Consider the following 26732-nt stretch of genomic DNA (forward strand, 5'->3'; position numbering starts at 1 on the left):
ATTAATGAGTAAAAGCAGGATTGTTTAGTGAGTCTTTTATACATAGAACTGCTTCAGAAAATATTCACACTGCATCGCTTTTTATGCACTTTAATGTTATAGGTTAAATATTTTCACGGAAACTTTGTCTAAACTTGATTTTTTTTAAGTGAGAACAAAGTTTCTTTTTCAGATTCTTAAAAATCAAAACCTGAAATTTGTGATTTAAACAAATCCTTTTTTATTTTTTTATTTTATAGAAGCCTCTTTTACTGCCTTTATGTTATTGAACCTTCTTTATATACTTGTCTTCATCACACTGACTGGCAAGCATCTCTGAACTGCCATCTTTAGGTCTCACCACAAGGTTTAAGACTTAAGCTGGGCCACTCTGGATAGCCAGGACTCTATTATTGTCCTGCAGTATGTTTTGGGTTAATGTTGTGCTAAAGGTGAACCACTGTTACAATTGCAGGTCCCTGCAAGTAAAAAAGGGACCTTCAACTTACCTAAAAGATCTTGCTGTTTTCAGTTCAGTGGCATGCTGTGTGACTTCCACAGAAATGGAAGCAGTCAATAAAACAACAACCCCAGCATCCCCTCTCCTCGCCAACCTTCTTACTCTTTTGCTGGGCAGAGTTTCCACAGCTGCTCCAGTTATTTTACCATTCACCATTTAAGCACCGGGGGAAAGCTATTAGGGAAAACAAAAGTGCTGTCCTCAATTTCAGTCATTTTCATTTTTTCAGAGTGGCAGAGAGAAATGAGCTGTGAGAGTGCACCCCCCTGATTCAATAGCTTTCAGAACCATCTTTAGCAGCAATAACCTGAAGTAATCATTTCCTGTATGACTTTATCAGTCACTCACATTGTTGTGGAGGAATTTTGGCCCACTCTGCATTGCTTCAGTTCATTGAGGTTTGCAGGTATTAGTTTATGCACAGCTCTTTTAAGGTCCCGCAAATCAGGTTGAGGTCTGGCCTGTGTTGTAGATTTGCTGCTGTGTTTGGGATCATTTGGGACCTTTTGGGACCTACATGACCCAGTTTTGACCAAGTTTTGACTGTTGGACACATGGCCTCACATTTGACTCTAATATACTTTGGCAAACAGAGGAACTCATGGCTGACTCAGTGACTGCAAGGTACCCAGAACCTGTGGCTGCAAAACAAGACCAAATCATCACCTCTCCACCACCGTGCTTGACAGTTGTTATGAGGTGTTTCAACTGATATGCAGTGTTTGTTTTTTTCCAAATGTGCATTACAGCCAAACATCTCCACTTTGGGCTTGTCTTTCCAAAGGACATCGTTTCAGAAGTCTTGTGGCTTGTTCATGTCAGGATCCTGGGTCTTTTTTTGTTTTGTTTTGGGGTTTGTTTTTTTTGTTGTTGTTTTTTTTTTACTATTTTGGTTATTTAATTATTCTACGGGTTTCTTGGGTTGCCTGGTTTATTGCATATTTTCCTGTTAAGTATATGCAGTCTTGTTCCCTGGTCCTTGTGTTTTAGCTTAGTTCCTCCTCAGTGAGGAAAGTGAGCAGCCACCCGTACCAGTTCAGCTGTTCATAACCACGTTATCCATTAGTCCCAGTATCTTTCTGCCTGTAATCAGGAGAGTGGTTATATGGTATGGAGGAGCTCAGTGAGCAGCTCACGAGTTAATGAGGGGTGCATGCACATGGGAGGATGACCCTGACAGCTCAACTGTTGGGCAGGGGCAGTGCGTCTTACATATTTGAAGACTTTAGCAAGTTATGTTGCATCAAATGTTTAAAATGATCCTGTGTGTACCTGTACCTGTGTGTGTTTACTTGTGCACTTACTGTCTCTGCACAGTTTGTCTCACAGCAAAGCAAATCAATACTGAAGCCAGTGAGTACATATAGAAAAACAGCAGGCACATCAATAAGCTGATGTATTGCTGCAGAGGTAAGGATTTTCACAACAGCCTGTATGGAGTTGTATGCTGGGTTCATAAGATATTAATCTCCCTGTGTTATCGTACCCCAATAGGAAAGACACAATATCAGCAATCACTACAGACTTCTGACCAAGCCAGAAAAAAAATGTTCAGATGCTCTGACAGGCTTTGCTGATAATGACCTTGTTTCAGCAACTGCTTACTTTTTATTTCATATCATCTTCTGTTTATCTGTAAGAAAAATCTAACAGTATCCAGTCCAGCACAACCCATCAATACATGTGACATTTGAAAATAATCAACAGTAAAAAATGTCTCAGCAGAATATTTCAAAACACTGTGACATTTAGTTACAGCAATTCTTCTACCTATGACAAATGCAGCTATAGCTACAGCACCTTTTCGATCACAAACACATCTCCCACAGGTCCTGTTGGCTACTTCAGGCTGTGAAATTGCAGAATGCATATGTCTTGACGAGCAGCAGCAACAGCTTCCTTCTTGTGATGGCATTTCTGTAAACAGACCGTTGAACATTCAATTACGAGTCAAAGAGCTGTTCCACAATTCTGATCAATAGACAATCAAAGACTGTTGGACGTTTGCCTTCTTCAACGTAAAAAAAAAAAAAAATGCTGCTTCGGTTGAAATGGTTGCCACCATTAACGTGGTATGTCAATATTTCTGGATGCATAACACCGACCTGAATAAGATCGGATCGATGTTTATTGTGCTACACGGTGGACAATAGAGCCGTCAGAACAGTTGTCACAGCTATTTAAAATGTCCGTTCAACAAAAGCCATTGCAACAAACAGTAGTGCTCTTGCTAAAGGGTGAGCCTTAAAGGTACACAAAGCTACATGAATATTTTATGAAAATGGATATTGCCCGTATCTGTCTGAATTTATTACATGGATGCATTTCCATCTCAAAGTTGTAAAAGAAAGGCTAAGTAAGGATGAACCCATAATTTATGCTACATATTTATTAAATACTGTGTTGGCTAAAAACTAAACTACAACTTACTAACTAACCAGTTTTTAGCAACTTTTATGCTTTTTTCTGTCTTATAGTACTAAGTTTGAATATATCTTGTTTAAAAACATGGGTCATTTGCTCTTAATGACTATATAGGAGTTTCTGAAAAGACATATAAGGCTGCTTCCACTTTGAAGGAGTAAAAAAAGCTCACATTAGGTGGTAGGTGGGTTGCAGAAATAGAAACACATCAAACATTGAACCAGGACAAAGGAGTTTATGTCTTTTCTGAGACAATTTTTTATGCAGTCTTTCCCTCACACTTTTGGTTTGGTTTAGGTACAATATTTGCTTGGGTAGGTTCAGAAAAAACTCAAAGCTCCCCATCTAAAGATGACATTACCAGTGCACATTTTAAATGCACTTTTAAAAGGCACTACACCCTACTACACCCACTGGCCACTTTATGAAGTACATGTTACTAATACCCCTTTTTTTTCCTTCAGAGCTGCCTTAATTCTTTGTGGCACAGATTCAACAAAGCGCTGGAAACATTCTTCAGAGATTTTGGTCCATATTGACATGACAGCATTACACAGCTACCACAGATCCACCACATCCCAAAGGTGCTCTATTGGTTTGAGATGTGGTGACTGTGGAGGCCATCTGAGTACAGTGAACTCATTGTCATGTTCAAGAAAGCACTTTGTGATGATCTGGGCTTTGTGGCATGGAGAGTTATCCTGCACGAAGCAGCCATCAGAAGATGGGTACACTGTTGTCATAAAGGGATGGACATGGCCAGCTACAATACTCAGGTAGGCTGTGGCATTTACTACTAAGGGGCCCAAAGTGTGCCAAAAAAATATCCCACACACCATTACACCACAGACAACAGCCTGAACTGTTGATACAAAGACAGATCATTGCTGCCATGCTGTTTATGGCAAATTCTAACCCTACCATCTCAAATTTGCAGCAGAAATCAAGACTCACCAGTCAAGCCAATGTTTTTTTTTTTTTATACTGTCCATTTATAGTGAATTGTAGTCTTACTTTCCTGTTCTTAGCTGACAGTAGCGGCACCCACCGTGAGCTGCTGCTGCTGCTGTAGCCCATCTGCTTTAAAGTTCTATGTTGTTGTGCATTCAGAGATGCTCTTCTGCATACCTTGGTTGTAACGAGTGGTTATTTGAGTTACTGTTGTCTTCCTATTAGCCTGAAGCAGTCTGGCCATTCTCCTCTGACCTCTGACATCAACACAGCATTTTCACTCAGAGAACTGCTGCTCACTGGATATTTTCTCTTTTTCAGACCATTCTCTGTAAACCCTAGAGATGGTTTTGTGGGAAAATCCCAGCAGATCAGCAGTTTCTGAAATAGATAAATAAATACAACCATGCCACATTCAAGGTCACTTAAATCACTTTTCTTTCCCATTCTCACAGTCGGTTTGAACTTCAGCAGGTCATCTTGACCATGTCTATATGCCTAAATGCACTGAATTGCTGCCACAGACATTTCTTAATAACTAATTAATTTATTGCCATTCCTGTTAAAGTCACCAACGTGTGCTGCCATGTTGTATAAATTTATTTAGTTAAGATCATATATTTTAAAATAGCAGTGTTCTCTCATGCAGCCCACTGTCATTAAAGTGTCTTAGCGCTGATTGCTTTATCCACGCAGAGTGCTTTGTCCCTGTTTAAAATGTTGAACATTTCAGCCACCTACTCAACCACAGAACCGAGAGCTCCAAACTCAGGCCAAATTCGCTTACATAAAATGCATGACAATTACCAACACAGCCACGGCTTCCCAAAACTAAACCCTACAGACATACAGAAACTAACCTTAGATGCACGGTTTGATTTCCCTGGTGTCCAACATGTTTAAGTGTATAGCAAACTGTTCAGCTGTAAATTTTAGCACCACGGGAGATGTTGAGTTTTCTGGAAAGCTCTTAACAAGTGAAAAAGTGGATCTGAGTATAACTGGAAATCTTGACCTTTAGCAGCATTTCAGATGCAGGCCAGCTGTCTGCATTAGGCCATCTTCCTCTGTTAGTCTGTGTGAAGAGCACGCATGCATGCCTTACAGCTGATAACAATAACAGCTGCATCAATAAATTAGAACTGCAGCCATTTTCACCCTCTTCTCTACAGACACACATCTAAATAAATCCATTCCAATACTGACATCTCTAAAAAGACAGAAAACCCCAGGAGAGGACGCAACAAGAATTTTTTTTCAATCTATTTGTTGCTATATTCATTCTGTTTCGAGACAAAGGGGCTGTAAAAATGAGGCATCTTTTAAGGTCAAGCTCCCTTTCCCCCCCCCTACTGCTCACTCTCTCTCTAATCCGTTCTCCCTCCCACTTTCCCTTTGTCTAAGCATCTCTTTGTCTCTCTGCTTGCTGCTGAAGTGTGAAATGGATCTTTCCTGATCTCTGAGCACCTGGTTTCCAAGGGAACCAAGAGAGCTGTTTGAGTCAGATTTGCAGTGAAGATGGTGCTCGTTGGTACAGTGCAGTGGGGACTAATATTACCACTGAGTGCCATGTGGGAAACCAGGGGCTTAAGAAATTAACCTAGGATTTAGGGGAAAAAAACACACTCTCAAATGTGAAACATGGGAATATGGACATTTAAAACAGAAGCAAACGTGTGCTGTCTAAAGATAAAGGACACTTGATACTCGATATATTCCTTCACTGTAATGTAGTCGCTGTCTGAGGACAGTAAAACTCGAGAGTGAAGCAATAGCCTTTGGACATAGGGGTAAACTTTTCCTCTGGAACAACATCAATAAATCATGGGCATTCATGAGTGAGATTAAGAATTCATGCCAGCTGGCTTTTGGCTCATGAATAGTAGGGCATCAGGCTCGATCTATCTGTCCAGCCTTTGTCCATTCTGGAAAATTTGAACTGCAACTCAACTGAAACAAAGGAAAACAAAAGGCTGTTTAGATGGCATACAGTAACCTGGTTGTGGATGTGGTAAGTGAACAGAGAACTAGAAACATTCATGAGTTTAGCCACTTCTTTAAACTTGAGAACAGAGCACATATATCAGCACACGTAATTAAAATGTTAACAACACACCCTCAGTCATGGGTGGAGATCACTAGAACCGATACTTATCGTACCTCACGATAACAAAACTCTGAAAAAGTGATGGTGTTTTTTTGTTTTGCTTTGTTTTTTACTGTAGGCACCGTAGGCAGCAAGTACGGTTGTCAAAAACTTGATACTCCAACACTACAACAGCAGTGATACCAACAGTGCCATCTTTGCCTCCCAGGGTTGTAGCCAGCAGCTGATCGCCCGGCACTGCGCCATGCTGAGGTCACCTTGTGTCGGGGTGATAATTTCACTGGTTCACTGCAATTAGCAAGCGGGCACTCACCCCGCGCACTCCGCCCCATCACTGATACCAGACTCTGATTTGTTTTCTCTGGCCAGATTTCTGTTTCACTGCAATTTGCAATCTACCACCGAGTACGGCCAGTTTTGTTCACAATGTGTATGTGCAATCTTGCGATGGTCCTGTTCACGCTTGATTTCGCGGGGCTACAGAAAGTAAAATGGTGACCAGTGTGAATGTGGGAGGGAAGAAGAAAAAAGAAGCTCAAATGACAATTTCGGGCCTCCTATTAAATATAAAATTCCAGGAGCTGTGAGAGACCTTGGAGACAGTTCCCAGCAAAATGATGTCACTTACAGTTGTCATAGTTAGTGGTTTGCATTAAACATGTGATAGTTCATGCTGACAACATAATGATGGCTATTGCAATGTAGGAAGTGCTGTTAGCAGCTGATGGGATCGATAAAACATTTGGATTATGTTTTTGTTGTGTACGTCTTTTACATGATTCCTGCAAACCCATTAGTGTAAGGAAACACCACTCTGGGACATGTTGGCTGCATGATATGTAAGTGTAACTCTTCTGGTTTATATGCAAAAAGGATTAACACTCTATCGATCTAACTGTTCACCATCACTGAATTAGAAAGCAAGCTTGGCATTTTAGCATTTAACATTAGCAAGCTAATTAGCATTAGCATGCTAACTAGCATTTTTTGTGGCTAGAACCCTGCATCCTCCAGCTGACAAAACTTTGCACAGCATGTTCTTCCCCTCAGTGGCAGCTGAACAGTAACACAACAAACTTGGTGAATCATCTTAAAAACTGACACCCCTGTCTTTATTAGTTAAGCTCCTGTTTCCACAACACTGACGCATTAAACAGAAATGTGGAGCCAGACAGGGAATGTTATCATTCCTGCCCATCTGTAACATTAATAAAGTGTTAATTTAACAGAGTAGCACAATTATTTGTGTCTAAAAAGTGTTATGTATCTCCTCAAGTCCCAGATTGAAGCTGAAAAAAGCCTTACTGCAACTAGACAGAGACAGTGGCAGACTATCCTAACTCTATTTCAGGGGTGTCCAAACTTGCGGCCTGCGGGCCACATCCGGCCACGCCCACTTCCGGTCCGCGAATTGATGTCAAAAATAACACACAATTTGGCCCTTTAAGTTACTTTTTTTGACATTTCGCCTTCCCCTCCAATTAAGAGGGTTAAGCAAAATGTCAAAAAAGTAACTTAAAGGGCCAAATTGTATGTTATTTTTGACATCAATTCGCGGACCGGAAGTGGGCGTGGCCGGATGTGGCCCGCGGGCCGCAAGTTTGGACACCCCTGCTCTATTTGATCAGTAACAGAAATCTGTAGCTCAATACATTTCCACCAGCCAATATTGTTCCCATATATATATATATATATATATATATATATATATATATATATATATATATATATATATATGATTTAAACTAAGAGTGCTCTCAGAAATATAAATGATACTTGTTTATGTCTCTATAACTATAAACCAATTATATCCCACAGGTGCTAATGATCATCATTTTCATTTTCACATGCGTAGGTTGAGACACAGTCATTAACTGAAACAGATGTGTAGGAGGCTTGAAACTGGGTGAGGAAAAGCCAAACTGATACCAAGGTGAGGTTGTGGAAGACAGTTTCATGTCACAGGTCATACACCATTGCAAGACTGAGCACAGCGACAAGACACAAGGTAATTATACAGCAGGTGAAAAACACACTAAGGTTATTTCCCTTTGAAATCAGAAGATGTCCAGCATTGCCATCAGCTCAGTACTGGCAGGAAGCAGTAGGACACAGGTACATCCATGTACTGTCTGGAGAAGTCTGGCCTGAGGTGCTTTTTATGGAAGAATATATGGCTGTAGCAGAAGCACTTGGTTCACCGAAGGGCTCGAGGGTGGTACAATAATGAGTGTCTGCAGGCAACAGTGAAGTGAAGTGGAGGTTCCTTGCAAGGTTCCTTGCAAGTCTGGGGCTACATTTCTGCAAATGGAGCTGGAGATTTGGTCAGGATGTGCTCTGTGCTGAGAAATACAGGCAGCTACTTATCCATCATACAATACCAGTAGGAAGGCATGTGATTGGCCTCAAATTTATTCCGCAGCAGGACAACGACCTCAAACATATAACCAATGTCACTAAGAACTATCTTTGGCGTAAAGAAGAACAAGAAGTCCTGGAAGTGATGATATGGCCCCCACAGAGCCCTGATATCAACATAATCGAGTCTGTCTGGGATTACATGAAGAGACAGAAGGATTTGAGGAAGCCTACATTCACAAAAGATCTGTGGTTAGTTCTCCAAGATGTCTGGAACAACCAATCAGCTGAGTTCCTTCAAAAAGTATGTGCAAGTGTACCTAGAAGAACTGATGCTGTTTTGAAGTAGGCGCACCAATTATTGATTTAATTTTGATTTCTCCACTGTTCATTCACTGTGTGTGTGTGTGTGTGTGTGTGTGTGTGTGTGTGTGTGTGTGTGTGTGTGTGTGTGTGTGTGTGTGTGTGTGTGTGTTATCAAAAATAGTATTGCGTGTTTTCCTGAGTATCAGTATCGACTTCTGGTATCTGGTATAAATTCTGGTATCGCCACAACCTCATGGGAATGAAATTGCGGGAGCTATTCTATACAGCACAGACAGTCAAAGTGGATGAATTAAAGTAAAAAGAAAAAGGTCTCAACTTACATAGTATGTAAGACTAGAACAAAGTTACTGTACAGGAGAGGTTTCATCTGGTTGTGACTGCAATACAAAAACCCGAAAGCATACAAATTTTTCCTAATTCAACTTTGTTTTCACCACAGTGGCCTTTGGTTTTCTTTATCGTTTGATTTTTCTCAAGACAGACTCAGCAGAACTGATTAGTCCCGCACAGTGAAAAAATTAAGGTCAAATTAATTGCTAACAACTGTAACAGCAACTGGAAAGGCTTTTGCTGCATAACAAATTGATCCTTAGATGTGAAATTAATGACGGGGTTATTTTACATCGCTGTTAGAAAATTCTTTGCAACAAGTCTTTGGCTTGTTTCTCTCAAAGTCACAATTTTACAGTTTAAAACTTTTGTATTGTTCCAATCATCTTTTGTCAGCACTACAGGAGACTACAGAAACTTGTCTGGTTAAACTGACAAGCTCTGCTGCATCTTGTTCTCTTTTTAGCTTTGCTAACGGTTTTAGTATATTTGCTTCTTCACTGATTGGAATCTAATAATATGACTAAGCTACTGTACCAGGGCTGTTAAAACTTAGCAACTGTCTCCATCTGCAAGATGCCCATCAGCTCGCAAGGCACCGCAATCCCCAGAGAATCTTCTCCCTGATAACATGCATGTCCAAAATGAGCTCTAGTTTTAGCTCCATTTCCTCTGTGTTCACAGTATCGCGTCCATAGCTGTTTTACTGATTACTGTTCAACACCTTGGTGCTAACTTTGTCTTGCTGACATTTGGTGCTTGGGTGTGGTTTAACAGAACTCTGTGACTATAAAAAGTTGTCTGTAACTAGAACACAACCATAAAATTACAGGTTTTAAAACCAAAAAAAAAAAAAACATACAAAGGTTTAATGTATTTATGGAATTGAAGGAATAGCTCTCTGATCCATTGTTAATATAAAAATGTGGACCAGTGCAGCTTTGAACCAAAATATTTGACCTACTTATTTTCTGAGTGGCAGTTGCAATAGCTGTGATGGTATAGCAGTAGTATTAGTGACAACAGTGATATACTGGAGTGGTAGGTGAGAAGAAGACAAGTGCATTGAGTGCTTCTTTCACAACAAGTCAAAACTATATTAAATGATTTATGCTGCTGGCTTTTATGCCATTATCCATGTTCACCTGGGGATAAATTATTCAATAACTGATGATATACTTTTATTCTTCCGTGGTCTAGACACTTCAGTTCTTGCAGGCAACTACAGTATTGTATATGTTGACAATCTTAAATTATATTACACCCAGCCAGCATCTCATTTAGAAGTATTGTAAGTGTCACACTCATTTTATGAGAGGCAGTTGAGACAAGTGATTCTCTGCAATATTGATTCTGGGAATCACCAAAGTCAGAAGCATGACTAAAAACATACAGAAACACACACACACTGAGATGAGATGCTATGCACAAAGAATCAAATAATCCAGCTACTCATCTACAGCTCACAGTAGGGGCTAAACAACAACATCACAGAGGTTTTCTCTTATGCCCTCTTCTGTGGAACCAGCTTGGATTTGGGAGACAGACACCCTCTCTATTTTTAAGACCAGGCTTAAAACTTTCCTTTTTGATAAAGCTTATAGTTAGGGCTAGATCAGGTGACCCTGAGTCATCCCTTAGTTATGCTGCTATAGGCCTAGGCTGCTGGGGGTTACCATGATACACTGAGTATTTCTTTTCTACTCACCTCTTTATACCTCTTTATACTTATACTCTTTATACTGTTTATACCCCACTCTGCATTTAATCATTAGTTATTATTAATCTCTGGCTCTCTTCCACAGCATGTCTTTTGTTCCGTCGTCCCAACCAGTCACAGCAGATGACTGCCCCTCCCTTCGCCTGGTTCTGCCGGCGGTTTCTTCCTGTTAAAAAGGAGTTTTTCCTTCCCACTGTCACCAAGTGCTTGCTCGTAGGGGGTTTTGATTGTTGGGTTTTCTCTGTAACTATTGTGTGGTCTTTGCCTTTACCAATATAAAGCACCTTGAGGTGGCTGTTTGTTGTGATTTGGCGCTATACAAACAAAATAGAAATGAATGTTCCCCAAATCTAAAAAAAACACAACAAAGAAGCTATCTACAGAGGCTCCGAGTGCTGCTATAATTCAAGGTGCACTGACTTCCTGGGTGACCCTTCCTTATGTTAACTGTCTGAAAAAATCCAGATGGGGAGGAAATCCAATCTGCAAAGAATAAATAATTTTGGTAGTTGTCAATGATAAGCAGAAGCTGCAGGACAAAGTGGAAAATGGGCATAGTTTTCAGACACACACACAAAACACAAAACAGAGACATGAAAAGTATATTCTTGACTGCGTTTCTCTTTTCATTTGTTTTTGTAAGAATGGATAATAGAAACTAGGGAGGAGATGAGAGTAAAAATGATGCAGCATTAACTCTCGCTGACACTATCCACAAGACGGAGGGAAAATGGAGGCAAAGAAGTGTTTTCTGAGAGGATATGAATTACCGCCTGCTTCTGGACAAAACTGGCTCAGGTATCTTTTAATCATCAGGAGAACTGTTGTACACAACAATGTGACTGAAGTGGAATCACTCAAAAAATAGATCAGCTGGAAGTGCCCCTTGCTGTTTTTCAATCCTTTTTTCAAATTGAATGTTTTCCTTAAAAATGGTGCTGAAAATTAAATCCATTTTCAGATAAGAGGAAAAATAGGAGTGCTATTATTCTTTCAGAATAATTACCTGCAGGGGAAAAAAAAGGATCTAATATAATAAAGCATCAGAAAAAAAAAAAAAAAAACGTCAGCATTGAAATTAAATTTAATGACAGTGGATTTTTACAAGCTGGATGTGCTGTTCATGTACCCACTTAATTCACTTCGTAACAGGTTTTCTATTTTTTCCCGCATGTCACCTTTGATCCCCCTCGGTCTGGATGGGTACTTGTGATTTAAATGACAACCCCGCTACCTTGAGCAAGACAATAACCAATAACATTGAAAAGCAGCAAGTACAGTAATGGAGGAGACATGAAACAAAAACATCGTGTGGTAGCAATTTCTGTGCGCCTTCAAGCCATCATGATAATCAACAATGCGAGGGTGTTTCAGTGGTGCTCAACAAAAGAGGACAATTGTGATGGCATATCAGATAAAGAATATGGAGGTACATTTCCTGAATGTGTAATGACTACACTAATGAAGGCAGTAGCATTTAAAAAGAGAGAGAAAAAGTTTCTACCTATTTTTTCACCTGGGTAAATATTATTAAGGCTGTATCAGTGAAATGCACAGCCTAAGACAGCCGGTATTACAGACAGTGCATACAGTGTATTTATGCTGCACAGTGCTAGAGTTCAAATCTCGGATGTGTTTGCTCCCTGCATGGTACTTCCCTTGCTATGAAATCTTTATCTCTGTGCCTCTGTCTCCACACCATTAAAGAGCAGACACACAGGCGGGCATTCACATTTGAAACTGATATTTCCAACGAGCAAGGTCATTGTTGAAGCTACAGAGTCAGTGTTGGTGGAGTTCTATTTTCCGAGCTTCCTATCCAGCAGGAAGTATGCTGCCTACTGTTTTGTACATACTGTTTTGCACAGTAAACAAAGGAAGTTGAGGCTGGTCACATATAGAAATCACTAGGTGGGAATAAAAATGTCTCATTCCTTTTCCTTTTCAACAAAGGTGAAATGATTGCCGCTTGTGCGTGTGATAACTGTGTATTATGTGAGTTGCACTGATGTGCAGATGAGCCCATGCGCCTTTCACTTTCTGAACTCCCTTTTTCAAGTCTGACGCCCGACTTCCTCTCAACCTTCAAAAGAGCTCATGCACTCTGTCTTTTTTCTTTCTTTTTTTTTGATCTGAACACCGTTAAAGATCTGCTGTACCGCTGTCGACTCCGCAGTCCCGGCTTTATAAATGTATGAATGTGACGCAAAAATAAACACTTTACACCTAAAATATTCAAAGGTGCTGTGACTGCACTGAAGAGACAAGAAAGAAAACGTCATGCAGTTGAGGTGGTGCACCAAGACACAGGAAGCAGTCAGTGCAGCTATGGTTCTTTAGATTTCCACTTTTACAAATATGACTAATCAGCAGTTACAGTGAATACCTCTCATCCCCTTAATGAAATTAACCATTATTATGATTCTCACATATTCAGTGCAGCCTTTGAGCCAAAAACAATTAACAGCTGTTATGCAACTAGTTTTATTGTCAAGATATTTCTGCTCCATACACCAAACAAGCTTATTTTGGTGAAGCACTTTTCAGCCTAAATTATGCTATCATTGCCAGAAGTTCAAGTTATGTAAACTCACAAGTGGCTTGTGTGTGTACACGCCATTACATCACCACACAGTGTTCCCTATAACCTCATACTGAGCACAATTTAAAGTGAATTAGTTGACAGAACACTGGGCAATTAACACCCACTCTCGCTCTCTCCCGCCCTTTCACTCTATTTCTTTCTATTTTTCTCTGGCACACACATTCAAAATGCAAGATTTTGTCACACACACACACACACTCCTTAAAACTGTGTACTGTCACCAGAAGCTGTCAAATTGTTAATGAAAACAGGACACCAACAGGTTACATTATAGATGCTACACCTGTGGGCTGAGGTTTCAGCAGGAGTTCATTCAATATTTACGCAGAAGTTTTTTGGGGGGGGCAGCATGCATTCAAACTGCAGCACTCAAACCTTTTCTAGCTGGCTAATTCACGAGTCAAATACACAGATAACATGCTCCAATAGAAAACAGGCTGTTTCGAATATTTTTAGTTAATCTTGGTAAAAAATCAACTGTTTGCGCCTCCGCTGCTGCGCTGTTTCCCAGAGATAAGGAGCGCTAAAAACGCGGAACACATTAGGCGCTTCTGAAGACCTACCTGATCTTGCTGCTGATGCTGAGCCACTTTCCCCGGTCCGTTAGCGGCGTCTTTTGACGAAGTCATGACGGTAAATAAAGACGGGAGGAAGAGGGAAAGAAAAGCTGCGCACACGTCCGCTGCTGACAGGTGCAGAAAAATGAAGCGAAGAGGGGGGGGCGCACACCGAGAGAGAGAGAGAGCGAGAGAGAGGCGGTGAGAGAGTTGGTGTAGGGGAGGGAGGGGGGTAAAGTGTTCAAGGATGTCTAGGAGTGATTTGCCAAAATAACGTAGAGATACAGACGGCACAGAGTTCAGCAGCTGAGGTGCAGCAATCTGTGGACCGCTGCCATGCAAAAGGTTCGGTTTACCCGGGAGTGTCATCCACGGCAGCTGGATGCGCTCAAAAAAAAAATTAAATTAAAAAAATCTCAGAGGATTACAGGATTCTTTCCCATCAATTACTCCTGGTTTTGCGCTACTTTGGGCCTCTATTTGACTAGATTATCATTTAGAGCAAATTTCAGTTTGTAATGCTATTAAACAAGAACGGAAGTAAAATCACTTCTTTTAAGGAACTTTGCAGCACCATAAGAGTGGACCTTTCTGCAGAGGAGACTGAAACAGCAAAGCTTTGCTGTTTCTGCATTGCTCTTTTTCTTCCCTTGCACAATACAGAGGAGAGCTCAAGGTTTTGTCCTTCCACCTGGGCCTATATTTAGTTTTACCAGACTCCACTCCGCTCAGCTCTGAGCTTGCAGCCACTGATAATATGGAGACCTGTCAGTTTGTATCACATCACTCTAGGCACTCATTACTGGCAAGTCCATTATACAGGAAATGGAAACAAAAATCAATGCAAGAAGAACAAAATACTTTCAGTTATCAGTGTGCTTCTTTCAGATGGGATTTGTACTCCTGTCTTACTAAAGCTTGAATACACTCGTGGCTGTTAATGTTATCTACATTGCAGTTCAGGGAATAGATTTGCATAATGCATCTATAGCCATAAAAATCATATTCACCCCAGTATACTGCCACTGCTGCTGTACTGTCTGCCAATAAAACAAAGGCTTGCTGCTGGCCTCGCTCTTGAGAAGCAGTGTTATACCGTCCTCCCACATCGAGCAGAAATAGTTTTGGTTCCTGACAAAACATTGTTTATACTGTAACTTTTTCACTGTGTGCCACATCTCTGTGAGCACACACAATCCACATTCTTGTTAGCACAGCTTGTCTCGCTATTTGTGCTGCACACATGAAAACACACACACATGCAGGGCCCTCTCGTGCTGGAGAGACAGTTTCCTCTGAAGTCATGCTCAGTCTCTGCAGGCCTCGTGGCCTTTTGAACCAGTCATCTGCTGGAGGGAAAGGAACTGAACAATCACAGAAAAGAAAAAGTCCGTGATGTGAGTCACTGACACCGATAGGCCTGCATACGAGGATGAGAGAAAGATTCTCTTGTTGCAATAACGTTTTAAGCTTAATGCGCAGCAGTGGTCTTGTTAGAACCCTAAGGACTAATTATTGCTTTGTACAAGCAAGGAAACTGCATCTTCTCTCTCTGCACTCTCTGCATCAATACATTAATGAGAATAAACAGAGCAAACTCTAAACATCAAGATAAACATGAAAAGTAACAAAACAAAAAGAAATCATGAATTTTACACTAAAAGTGATTTTGATGTGATGTGTTTTTGATCAATTGCCATTGATAAATTGACCATGCATCCAGGGATATTCTGCAATTAGATCTGTTTTACTTGCTTGGAAATTTTGACCATGGAAATATTGTGGGCTGCCTGTCAGATTAGGAAAACGATGTAACAGTATCATCAGTCCAGGCTACACTTAAAATATGTTGAATTGATTACAGTTGGAGGAGTCTCTTGCACGGCTGAAAAATTCCTTCAGATCTTTAGACTAAAATCTTTGAGGATTTGCCTGTTCAAAATTTCTGGGCCCTGAGCATCATCATATTCACTGCTAAAGATCGTGTTGTGTATGCAGCACCATAACAGAAATATCTATGAGGTTTAATACTTCACAAATAATTATTTCCGTATGTTACATATAGAAGATTAATATAAGAAATGCACAATGGGTTTTTTTCTGCCTGTTGATCATTTGTTCCTCTGTGTATTTCAAGAGAGTTTCCACTATAAGCTGGGATAATCAATAAGTATTGTATTTATCACCAAATTAATCTCTGTGGTCATGTTGGTCACGTTAACTTGAATGGGTTCCATGGTAAGGTATTTTTACATTTTGAAGTATTAAATTATAAGCATGAGTGAGACGGGCTCAGATCAGAGCATCACTGTATCAGTAAAAACAACAGAAATCCAAAGTACATCAATGGATCACACAAGAGAATGTAAAATTCTACCTACAGACTGGCTAAAATGAAGAAGAAAAATAGAAGAAATCAAACACATTGAAGTAAGTGTAGAGACAAAGTGGTTGGACACAATGATAAAGTCTCACAGCGCTGCAAATGAAGCTCATTTCTTGCTGGCTGGATGACGGGACTTAAAAGGCCATACGCTGTACCAAACATAGCATTTTGGTGCTGCTGTCACTGCACAGCACCTCACGTGGCCCAAGGGGGGCCGCACAACCAGCTCGCTGCCAAGAATCATTTCAGCACCACTGCTGTGGACAGCTCCTCTGACACTAGAGCAGAAAGCTTGTTTAGCATTTAATCCTCAATGTGTGACAGTCTCTGTCCTCCTTTTATTATCTGTTTTCACTCACATCGTTTGCACAGCTGCACAGTGAAAAGTTCAGGAGGAGGAAGGGGAAGGAACTGACTGAGAATTAAAAATTTTTAAAAGCTTTTAGCAGAAGTTTTTAGCAGAAGTGAGACAGAACAGGAAACAATTTACAAGATAAACGGCATTAAATACAGAGTGCTTACGCGACCAGCTGAGTTCTAACAAACAAGAGACGAGAGTCAAACACAACAAGGGGCACGACAATTGATCGTCACAACACTTTAGATGAAACAACACACACTCGGGCTGGATTGGAGCAACAAAACAAAGTGGAGCCATTTAGGGTCAGAGTGTGCCAGCAGAACCTTCTATTTATTTATTTTACAACAAGGCTCACCTATTAGTCCACTTCAGTTATTTGACATTATTTTCATTCACATTTAACTTATTCATTTAGTAGTTACTCATATAGGCTGCACTTGTGAAATAGATTTGGTCTACCATAGCCTTTAGAAAAGCTTCAATCAGTAAATGCATTTTTGCTGAAATTCTTTGCAGGGTTTTCTTTTTCCTGTTGCAGGACCCACAAAGTGCCATTTATTTAACAGTCAATAAACCCTGTGAAAGTCTTCAACTGCATGCTAGCTCCCCCCAGTGATCACTACTTGTCTGACACCTTAAAAACTAATCAATATTAAGCATTTTTCATAGAAATTGGGCTTTGTTATATAAAACTGTAGGTTGGGGAGGAAGGAAATATGATGCAGGGGATTCTGGAGAGTTAATAAAGCACCTGTTCACCTCTACCAACAAGCGTAGCCACCAGCCTGTCAGTTAAGACCGAAGAAAACAGGAAGAAGAGCAAGAGACGAGGACGCCTAACAAAGGGCAGCACAGTTTTGTTGGACAACCGATCATTATCAACTGAATTCTCTCCACAGGCCAAACAGTACAGCAGAAATCCTGAAAAGGCCACAGCCACAGAAAAATGCAGGAAACCATTATCTACCATGTGCTTCAATAAATGCATCTCTAGTGTTTTTTTTTTTTTCCCCAGTGTAAAGAAAGCACAGTACCACTATCCTGACGAACAGGACCCAGATAATATCATGCAATCTAACGCAATACAAGGACTTTGCAATGAATCCAGCCTCTTCAAAGCTTAGAATTTAAACATTTAGTGTAAAGCATGTCAGAGAGGGGAAATCTCAGAGGCTGCTGTACTTTTTCTAGTTGTTGTAGTGTTGTTAATTTTTCATAGTTTTACCAGCTTGATAGTGTAACCAATATTATTTTCATCTATTGAATTTGCATCTGTCATCACTGCAAAATGTGCTCCTGGAGATACTTACAGTACGGGGAACCTGCACGAAGGCGGTTTTGGCAGGTGTTATCTCAGCCTTTCTGTCTGTATTCAGATGTTGTCAACACGGTAACATGGCAACTGTGCCGGATGAACTCCTGAAACTTTACAGGTGTGCATCTGAGATCACAGTGAAAGCCGAGTTAAAACATGGGTATATTTTCTGTACATCTGTGTCAATACCTCCTTGAAAACACAGATGTGGTTGGATCCATGAATACTGAGTAAAGATAAATTGCATTAAATCTACACTGTAGGTATGCTGTGACTGCAAACTCTTCTGAAACCCTATGCTGTGACTTACACCGTAACTTACACCGTAATGTACGCCACAACCTATGCCATGAGCTATGCCATAAGCTATGCAGTAGCCTGATGTGCACCTCCCTAGAAATGAAACTAGACATTGTGTCCATGCAGCCCAGACAGGTATAAATGTTAGCAATGGTGCTGATCACTTGTGTAGGCTATGTTGTAGGCTCTACATAGACTGAGGGCCAAAGAATAGATTAAGGTTCAGCCCCTTGAAAGACAGGTAGTCTGACCAGGATGTACCCTTGCCTTTCATCCCATCACAGCTACAAGCCCTGAAGAGGGAAAAGCTCCTGTAAGGCTTGTAGTTTGAGCTGGTGCTCTTTCCTAAGATTTCTGATTACATAGTCACATTTACCTACATTCACATCAATACCCTCTTTTGTTTGAGCATGGTGTCATTTTCTTTTCCCGGAGTGTCAAGTTCATTTTGAAACTTGCCTTCTAGTTCACTGAGGTATTGTATGGTAATGACCATCAGTGCAAACAAGCATTTGCTGACAACACTGTTCAGTGATGAATGCTGGATTATCCTTGCCAAAAGAAACTGGCTTAGGATACGTATGCCTCATAGACATCTTTTACTGTAGCTTAGAAATTTTTTTTAGATTTCATATTTGATATCATGTTCAAAAAGTGAGGTGGTTCATAAGACCTCTGTGGTATTATAGCTACACAAGGCAGATGCTACTTGGATGTCATCACTGCTTGTATTGAGGGACTGGATGATGCTGGTGTGGTGTTGTTCTTCCACGGTGAGTGCATCTCAGATGGATTTGAAGTAGAAGTTTCTGACACAATTTCACCTACTTCCAAGGTGGAAAAAGAGCCTAAACTGTGAAGAGGTTAAAGCTCCAGTAACACTTGTATTATAAAGAACAACTTTACTGTTTGACCAGCATGTTTCAGCCAGCAGACCTTCAATGAGGGCTGCACACCCCATTATCTATAATTATGTACTGGTGCTGAATATAGTAAAACTAGGCTTTTCATGTCAAGTATTTAGCCTATTTTGGACTTTTTAGGAGAGACCTCTCAGCAGAGCTGTAGCTATCACTGAAGTCATTTCCTTCATTTTTTTTTTCCTGACAATTTGGGGATTTGAAAAACCACCAGAGGATTGAATGCTACAACAAAAAATGTGGCATGTCTGTGTTCCATAAACACAGAACATATTTTCAAGCAGTTTAGATAAAACCCTATCTAAAAGATTTTACACTGACATTTGTCAGTCTACTATGCCACGTCAGCCGGTGTCCCAACCTGTCTCGTATTTACGGAGCTCGCATTGCCTTGTTTTGGTATTAAACTGTTTGCTGTTAAAATCCTTTTCTCTTCTGGGACAAGAAATGCTTTCTGAATCTAATTAGCACATTAAAAAATAATAAGATTATAATCTAGTTTCTGTGGCAACATTTACAAAACGCCGAACTGTAAAAAACTGTAGACAGGAATCTATTAAAGTCATTTTCCTCATTGTGAAAAACAATGAGGAGCATATAAAAATAAAACCAAAACAGCACGGAAAGATGTGAATGGTTTGAACATCAGGGAGAAAGCAGACTTCAGCCTCCACTGTGGCTCACGAGAAAGTAATAAATCAGCAATCTTACTCTGTGTGATTATTTTTTTTAAAAATGCCTTAAAAGCAAAAGTTTTAAATCAAGTGTAAAACTTTCAGTGTAATGAAGCACAAATGGGGATGGTATGATCTGATTCCCAACTGCTTGTTTAAATCCCTGAGACAGCTGGAGCCGAAGGCAAGTAATTTACTTATGGTGGAGTAAAGAGAAATACAGTGGTCCAAGCAAGAAGAAATAAGGCCATGGTCTATCTTATCAAGCGCAGTGTGAGCCATTCTCCTTAACTAAAGGAAAATGTTGCACAAATCAACTCATTTTGCTTGACTTTGGGTATCATGTCTGAAGGACAGGGTAGTGTCACAAAGGGACTTAAGGAATCTGCAAAAACTGAGTAACCTCCACCATCTACTGCAAAGAAAATTTAAAAAAAATGTTTAAATCATTATGCACATTGCCAGTAAAACTCTATCAATCAACGAGGGTGGCTGATTTAGACACAAGCTGCTCCACTCAGCTGATCTGCCAGCTGCCAGCATGCCCAGCTCAATCATCAGTCATGCCCTCCTTGCCCTCTGGCCTGCCATGACTCCTTCAGCTGTCCAACTGGCAGCACACCTACCTCACTTACTGTAAATACTGCTGTTCGCATCCCCGTTCCTGTCTGCCATGCCACGGCTGCAAATCACAGGTTAAGGATAGAGACGCCGTGTGGGCAGCAGTTCATCACAGATCGTTACTGTACTTAAAGGGTCATCAATTCAGCCCAGAGAAAACACGCCTCCATGTGGAGTGATGAAAGGCACAGAAGTTTTCAGACCGCAGGCACAGGCAGTTTTTCACTGTCTGGGCATTACAGAGTGGTAATTAACAAGTCTTCAAGTCTTTAATCAGATTCATTATTGGTCTTTTACCAAGAGAGGACTTTCTGGGGGAAACAATTAATCTACTATTGTCTAGTCTGGACTTGGTTGGAGACACTAAAACACACAGGGAAAAAAATTACATTAACTTTGAATGATTCCTTAGCCTCTGAACCTAACTCTTTGACCCTCATCAATACTTGAGTGTTTTTCTGAGGAGCCTGCCCCTCCAGTAAACTCACTTGTTAACTTATAACAACAGCATCATTTGGTTGACATTACTTCCTGACACTGAGGCTGTGGTGTTTTTTAAATATTACACGTTCAACATTTATTGCCTCTAATTTGTGTTTACCTTCGTAAGCTGACCCCCCCCCCCCCCCCCCCCCCCCCCCCCCCCCCCACCCTTGTTGGCTGTTATTGACACCAAATTCAATAAAATGTGAAAGAGTCCAGTCAGATGTTGAAAATGTCGAGTTTCAGTATGTGTGAAGAGCATCTCCAAGAAAGTTTACGGCGAGGCACTACTGGCAAAAACATTCTAAGATGTTTCCATAGCATGTTTTCTTATGAGAGGTGGAAGTGGAAAAAATACACATTTAGGTGTTTATTTTACCACAGTTTTACCACAATTTCTTTTCGACATGAACTCATATTGGTGAATGTTTAATGAATGTTGGATCATTTGCATAAATAACATACAACCTTAAGAAAACTTGTAATACAAAAAATTATTATTTTTAATCTAAGCAGTCACTAGGAGACACTAGTTCCCAATAATTTGCAACGCATTGGCCAATTTCTAAAAAATTGTTGGTTTTTCTCATACTGTGAGCCAGAAATCTCTCTTTAGTTGCAGCCAATCCTTCTGTATTCTAAAGGTTTCAATGAAAGTGTTTGTTCATTCAAAGTTTGATATTATAAAACCTTTTATTCCTAAGGATAAAGCTTTTAACAGTCATTCTGATAAAGAAAAAAAAAATAATGCACTGCCATTAAAATGAATCTGTGCCTCACTTTATACAATATTCAAATTTTCGCTCTGGCAAAACTTGGCAGGCAGTTGGAGTATTCCTAGATAATGCATTATTTGCACATTTTAAAAGAAAAAAATCAGAAAATTTGCAACACACAAAAAAAAGAACTGTCTTTATGTACATAAACAGCTAGGGAGGTTTTCTGCCCACATCTGTTAGTTAAATTTTTTTTGCCCTTTTCACCTGTAGTATGTCTTCTTAAAGCGAGTCCTGCTTTTGAAAAGGTCCTGGGTTCAAATCCACTGGCTGGCCATTTTCTTTCTGCGTAGGTTTTCTCCGGGTACCTCCTCCCTCAGTGCTTCCTCCCACAGTCCACAGACATGCATGTTAGGTTAAATGGTGAGTCTAAAGTGGCTGTAGGTGTGAGTGTGAATGGTTGTCTGTTTTTCTGTGATATCCCTGTGATGAACAAACAACCAGGGTGTACCCAGCCTCTGTCTCTACAACAGCTGGGATAGACTCCAGCCCCCCTCGCATAGGGGATAAGTGGATCAGCAGAAGAAAATGGATGGATGGATGGATGGATGGATGGATGGATGGATGGATGGATGGATGGATGGATGGATGGATGGATGGAATAAATACTTTGCCCCAAATCTTCTCCCCTCCCTTCCCTTCCCCTCCCCTCTATACTCCATATTCAGTTTGCATTATTTCACCCACCCTCGCTTGATCCTCTGGAGTGTACTTCATTTAACTGTCTTCCCAATAAAACATATCTTTTCTTAAAATGTATTTTTCATGCACAGCAAACCAAAGTATTTTGCTTTGGTTTGTATTTTTGCTCTCTGCTAGCTGCACATCACAACTTTCAACCCATGAATTTCTCCTGAGGAAAGAGATTATCTAGTCTCCGGCAACACATCACTGGGCAGCGTGGAACAAGCTTCTCAGAAAATGCCTCCAAAGTCAAACAGAAATAAAAGATCTTTACAGATCACTTTCTGACAAAAAATAACTGCCTCGGGGACTAAAATGGGACTCTGCCAAGAGAAAATTGCAACCCTGGAGAAAATAACTGAGGGAAACAGTTTTACAGTACTAAGGTTGCCAATAATAGAGGCCCACGATGTGATGCTAATTGAGTTTTCACAGTAGATCTCAGCAATCCAGAGTGTCAGTGATGCTTTTTCCTTCATTTTTCTTGGTGCTGCATTAGACTGAATTTATAATCTCACCTCAAGACTGCTGAGTCCTTGCACCAAATACAAAGACACCAGATGGTGCTACATTATAGACCTTTATATTTCCAGGACAATATAGTCTAAAGAGGAAGAAGATAATATCTTAGACTCTCTGTGCTTACGTGACAAAAGCTTTATGTGGTGCTATAGAGCAATAAAGGTAATAATTCTGCTATTGCTCAGAAGAAAAAAATCTCCAACCAGAAAACAATAACATACATACATTTATAATTATTTTGATCAGCACTTTACTGTAGCCAGTTTCAAGAATATTCATGGAACTGTAATGACACAAACTGTCCAATAATACAGCAGAAAGGAAAATATAACAATCAACCATGAATCACAAAGGCTTCACAAAATGCACGTAAAAAGAAAACTACGCTGTATGGGGAATTCATAAAGCAAAGAACAAAAGAGGCAGAAAATAATTATAAAAATTACAAAATAATTTGACCAATATTATATGGGTATGTAGAAAAGATTACTATAGTAAAATATTAAACAATAACAAACACAATAATAAGGGAATGTGGGCTCTATTAAAATGTATTATTAAAAATAGTTCTAGACAACAAAATTATCCTCAATACAGTATTTTATTGATTATGACATGAAGGTCAATGCCACAGATGTACTCAACAGTTTGAACAATAATTTTCTGACCCACTGCCATAAGTAGACTGTAATGAATGCCTGACTGACAAGAATCCTAACTCAGTATTCCTTACAGCAGTGGAGGAAAGAGAAATAGCTGATACTGTGAATAAGTCTAAATACAAAAGATCCACTAATTGTAATTATACTGATCTGTAAATTGTTAAGATGGTCATAGACGGGACCTCAGAACACTTACATATATCTGCAACTTATCATTTCAGCTTCTGTAAAGTCCCAAACAAAATGAAAACAGCTAAAGTTGTGCCACTCTATAAAACCACTTCATAAATTACAGGCTTGTTTCTCTACTACCACAATTCTCCAAAATCCTAGAAGAACTGTTCAATAAACAACTAGAAAAATTCTTAGATAAACATAAATTACTCACCGACAGCCAATATGGACCGTTCAGATCGAACAGTTCAACATCACCAGCATTAATTGAATCAATCAAGAAGATTACAAGAGCTACAGATCAGAAACAAAAGGCAGTTGGAGTATTCCTAGATCTTAAAAAAGCAATTAATACAGTCAATCATGACATATAAATTAAGAAATTGGAACAGTATGGTATCAGAGGGGTTGTATTGCAGTAGGTGAAAAAATGGATATGGTCACTTCAGAAATGTCCAGTATAAAAAAACAAAAGTGGTTTGACAGGAAAAAAAATGTTATTCCATTTAAGTATATATATATATATATATATATATATATATATATATATATATATAGTGTAGAACAGGGGTGTCCAAACTTACTTTTTTTGACATTTTGCTTAACCCTGTTAATTGGAGGGTAAGGCAAAATGTCAAAAAAGTAACTTAAAGGGCCAAATTGTATGTTATTTTTGACATCAATTCACGGACCGGAAGTGGGCGGGGCCGCAAGTTTGGACACCCCTGGTGTAGAAGTTAAAACAGTTTATGAGAATAAGTTTCTTGGTGTGACAAAATATGCTCGAAATCTCATAAATCATATACATAAGTTTCAAAAATCATTTAAATATTGAGAACTACTGTATGTGCATGTATATGTATGTATGACTGTAAATATGTAAATCTCTTGGCATGTTAGTGAGGTTAAAACAAAAATACATGTAACAAATTGCAAGGAAGGACTTAAGATAGGATAGAGCATAAACAGGAGGAAAAAATGATGATTATTAGTTACTATACTGGAAAGGGGTGGGATTCCATAAGCTTATGCTTTGTTCTACCTTTTTTTTTAACAGAAGGTTTGAAAAGAGGAGTAAAAGAAGCCATCCATGTCCACTGTGAACGACCATCACTGAACAGAAGTGGTGGCTTACAACAGCTGTCAGCCACCTACAGTGCAGTCTTGAGATCACTTCCCAGATGCCTCAACCCCCACTCACACTCAATAGGTCACATGATAGGGTGGGGCAAGGTCTCACAGTGGTTTCACCTGAAACCCCAGGCAGTAATGACCCACGCCTTTTTTTTACACCTTGGCTCACATGATGATACGCATGATAAGTAGCAGGTCAATGACCACATCCAAATGAAACAACCCCCACTAGGGTTTAAAATCTGGCACTCTCGAACACTCTTAGAACTGAAGAAGCCTCTTAGATGAGACATGAAACGTCTTCATAAACTTAAAAGAACCCATGTGGCTGGCACTGAGATCAGCTGTTCAGCCAGGATTGTGGCTGAGCTAGAGTGCGAACCCCACCACTTGGAAGGGATCACACATGACACTTGAATATTTTCAATGATCCTTGACAATCCTCTCAAGACACGTTTAAGGACAAATGTACTAAATGATATTTTATGTCCTCTAAACAGAAAATAATTACTGTATCTCAAAATGTACTTACTCCAGACTCCGTGAATATCCATATATCGTTATTCTTAAAGGTTTAAGTGCTTCCAATGGGATCTTTTGGACCATAATCGGCCTCCACAACCCATATGAAACTCAGCAGCTAAATGTGAATGCAGCCTTTCTGGTGTTAAACTCCGTGCACACAATTACACAATACAATTATGGGTAAAGCAAAAAAGAGCTTTCTACTTTCTTTATGTACATCTGTTTTTAAGGCCTGAGCCTGCAAGTTATGCAGCAATAATAATACAAATTTATTATCATATTTATTATCATAATTTACTATTATTACAGTTGTATTCAGCTACCTTGGACACATCTAACTAGGGCACTGCAATGTCCTAACCCAGTATGTGAAAAGAGAGTAGAGGTGTTTCCACTTTCATTATAGTGGATTTTAAAGATTGTTCTAATTGGAAATGTGTGTGTGTGTGTGTGTGTGTGTGTGTGTGTGTGTATATATATATATATATATATATATATATATATATATATATATATATATATATATATATATATATATATATATATATATATATATATATATATATAAAACAAGAAAACAATGTCAACAAGGAAATAGTAAAGTTGTAGCACAGAGGCATCTGGCGTCTATAAAAAAAAGAGAGACAAGCAGGGTGAGTCAGCACGCATTTACAAAGCATTAACCCATCTTCGTAAAACAGACTTATGAGCCTCATGAACTTTATGTGTTCTCATCAATGACTTACAAGAGGGTCGTAAACTTAAGAGAAGAAAAAAAGTTCCAATTTAATGCTGCATTTTGGCAAGTTGTTATAGAAATTTGCTGGTGATCAAGCGCTGCGGAAAGGGCAGTAAAGAAGGGATTAGTAGTAATGTGCAATGTCTATCTAGATCAAGGAGTTACAAATCATCAAATAAACAAAAGTTACAGGTGTAAAAGAGCTTATTTGTTGGGCCAAAAGGAAATGATAATGACTCACAGGCAGGATGTGATGAATTAGATATCAGTGCTCTGTGCTTAAGAATGGACTCAGAGATTCAGAGGGGAGTGATCAAAAGCAAATTAGAAGAATCTGCATGCATACTGGTTAATCTTTACCCATTCAGTGCATGTTTTAAAAAGTTTTTATTATCAGTGTACTCCACATCTCCAGGAGCTTCTGATGACTAAGAAAAAAAAACAAATTGTTTAGTTTTTAATTATTTGCTCCCTCTTTCTTCATATAGCCTTCAGACACAAACATAAACATACACATACCCACATGCATTCACAGAGACTGAAAGCAAAGACGATGACCACTATGAATAATCACAAAG

General features: G+C 39.6%; 1 protein-coding gene across 2 annotated transcripts in view; it reads right to left on the reverse strand.

Annotated features, from left to right (window-relative positions):
• LOC115796299 (dipeptidyl aminopeptidase-like protein 6) overlaps positions 1–26732 on the reverse strand; it is a 77282-nt gene that overhangs the window by 33849 nt on the left and 16701 nt on the right. The window contains exon 1 of one of the 2 annotated variants that reach the window (XM_030752629.1): positions 13885–14004. The exons of the other annotated variant lie outside the window; for it this stretch is intronic. Coding sequence (XP_030608489.1) covers positions 13885–13950 — 66 coding nt within the window. The 5' untranslated portion in view covers positions 13951–14004. Of the gene's footprint in view, positions 1–13884; positions 14005–26732 lie in introns of those variants that run through there. 2 annotated transcript variants of the gene reach the window in all.

This window comes from Archocentrus centrarchus, chromosome 17, assembly GCF_007364275.1.
Source record: "Archocentrus centrarchus isolate MPI-CPG fArcCen1 chromosome 17, fArcCen1, whole genome shotgun sequence".
In the NCBI taxonomy this organism is placed as follows: domain Eukaryota; kingdom Metazoa; phylum Chordata; class Actinopteri; order Cichliformes; family Cichlidae; genus Archocentrus; species Archocentrus centrarchus.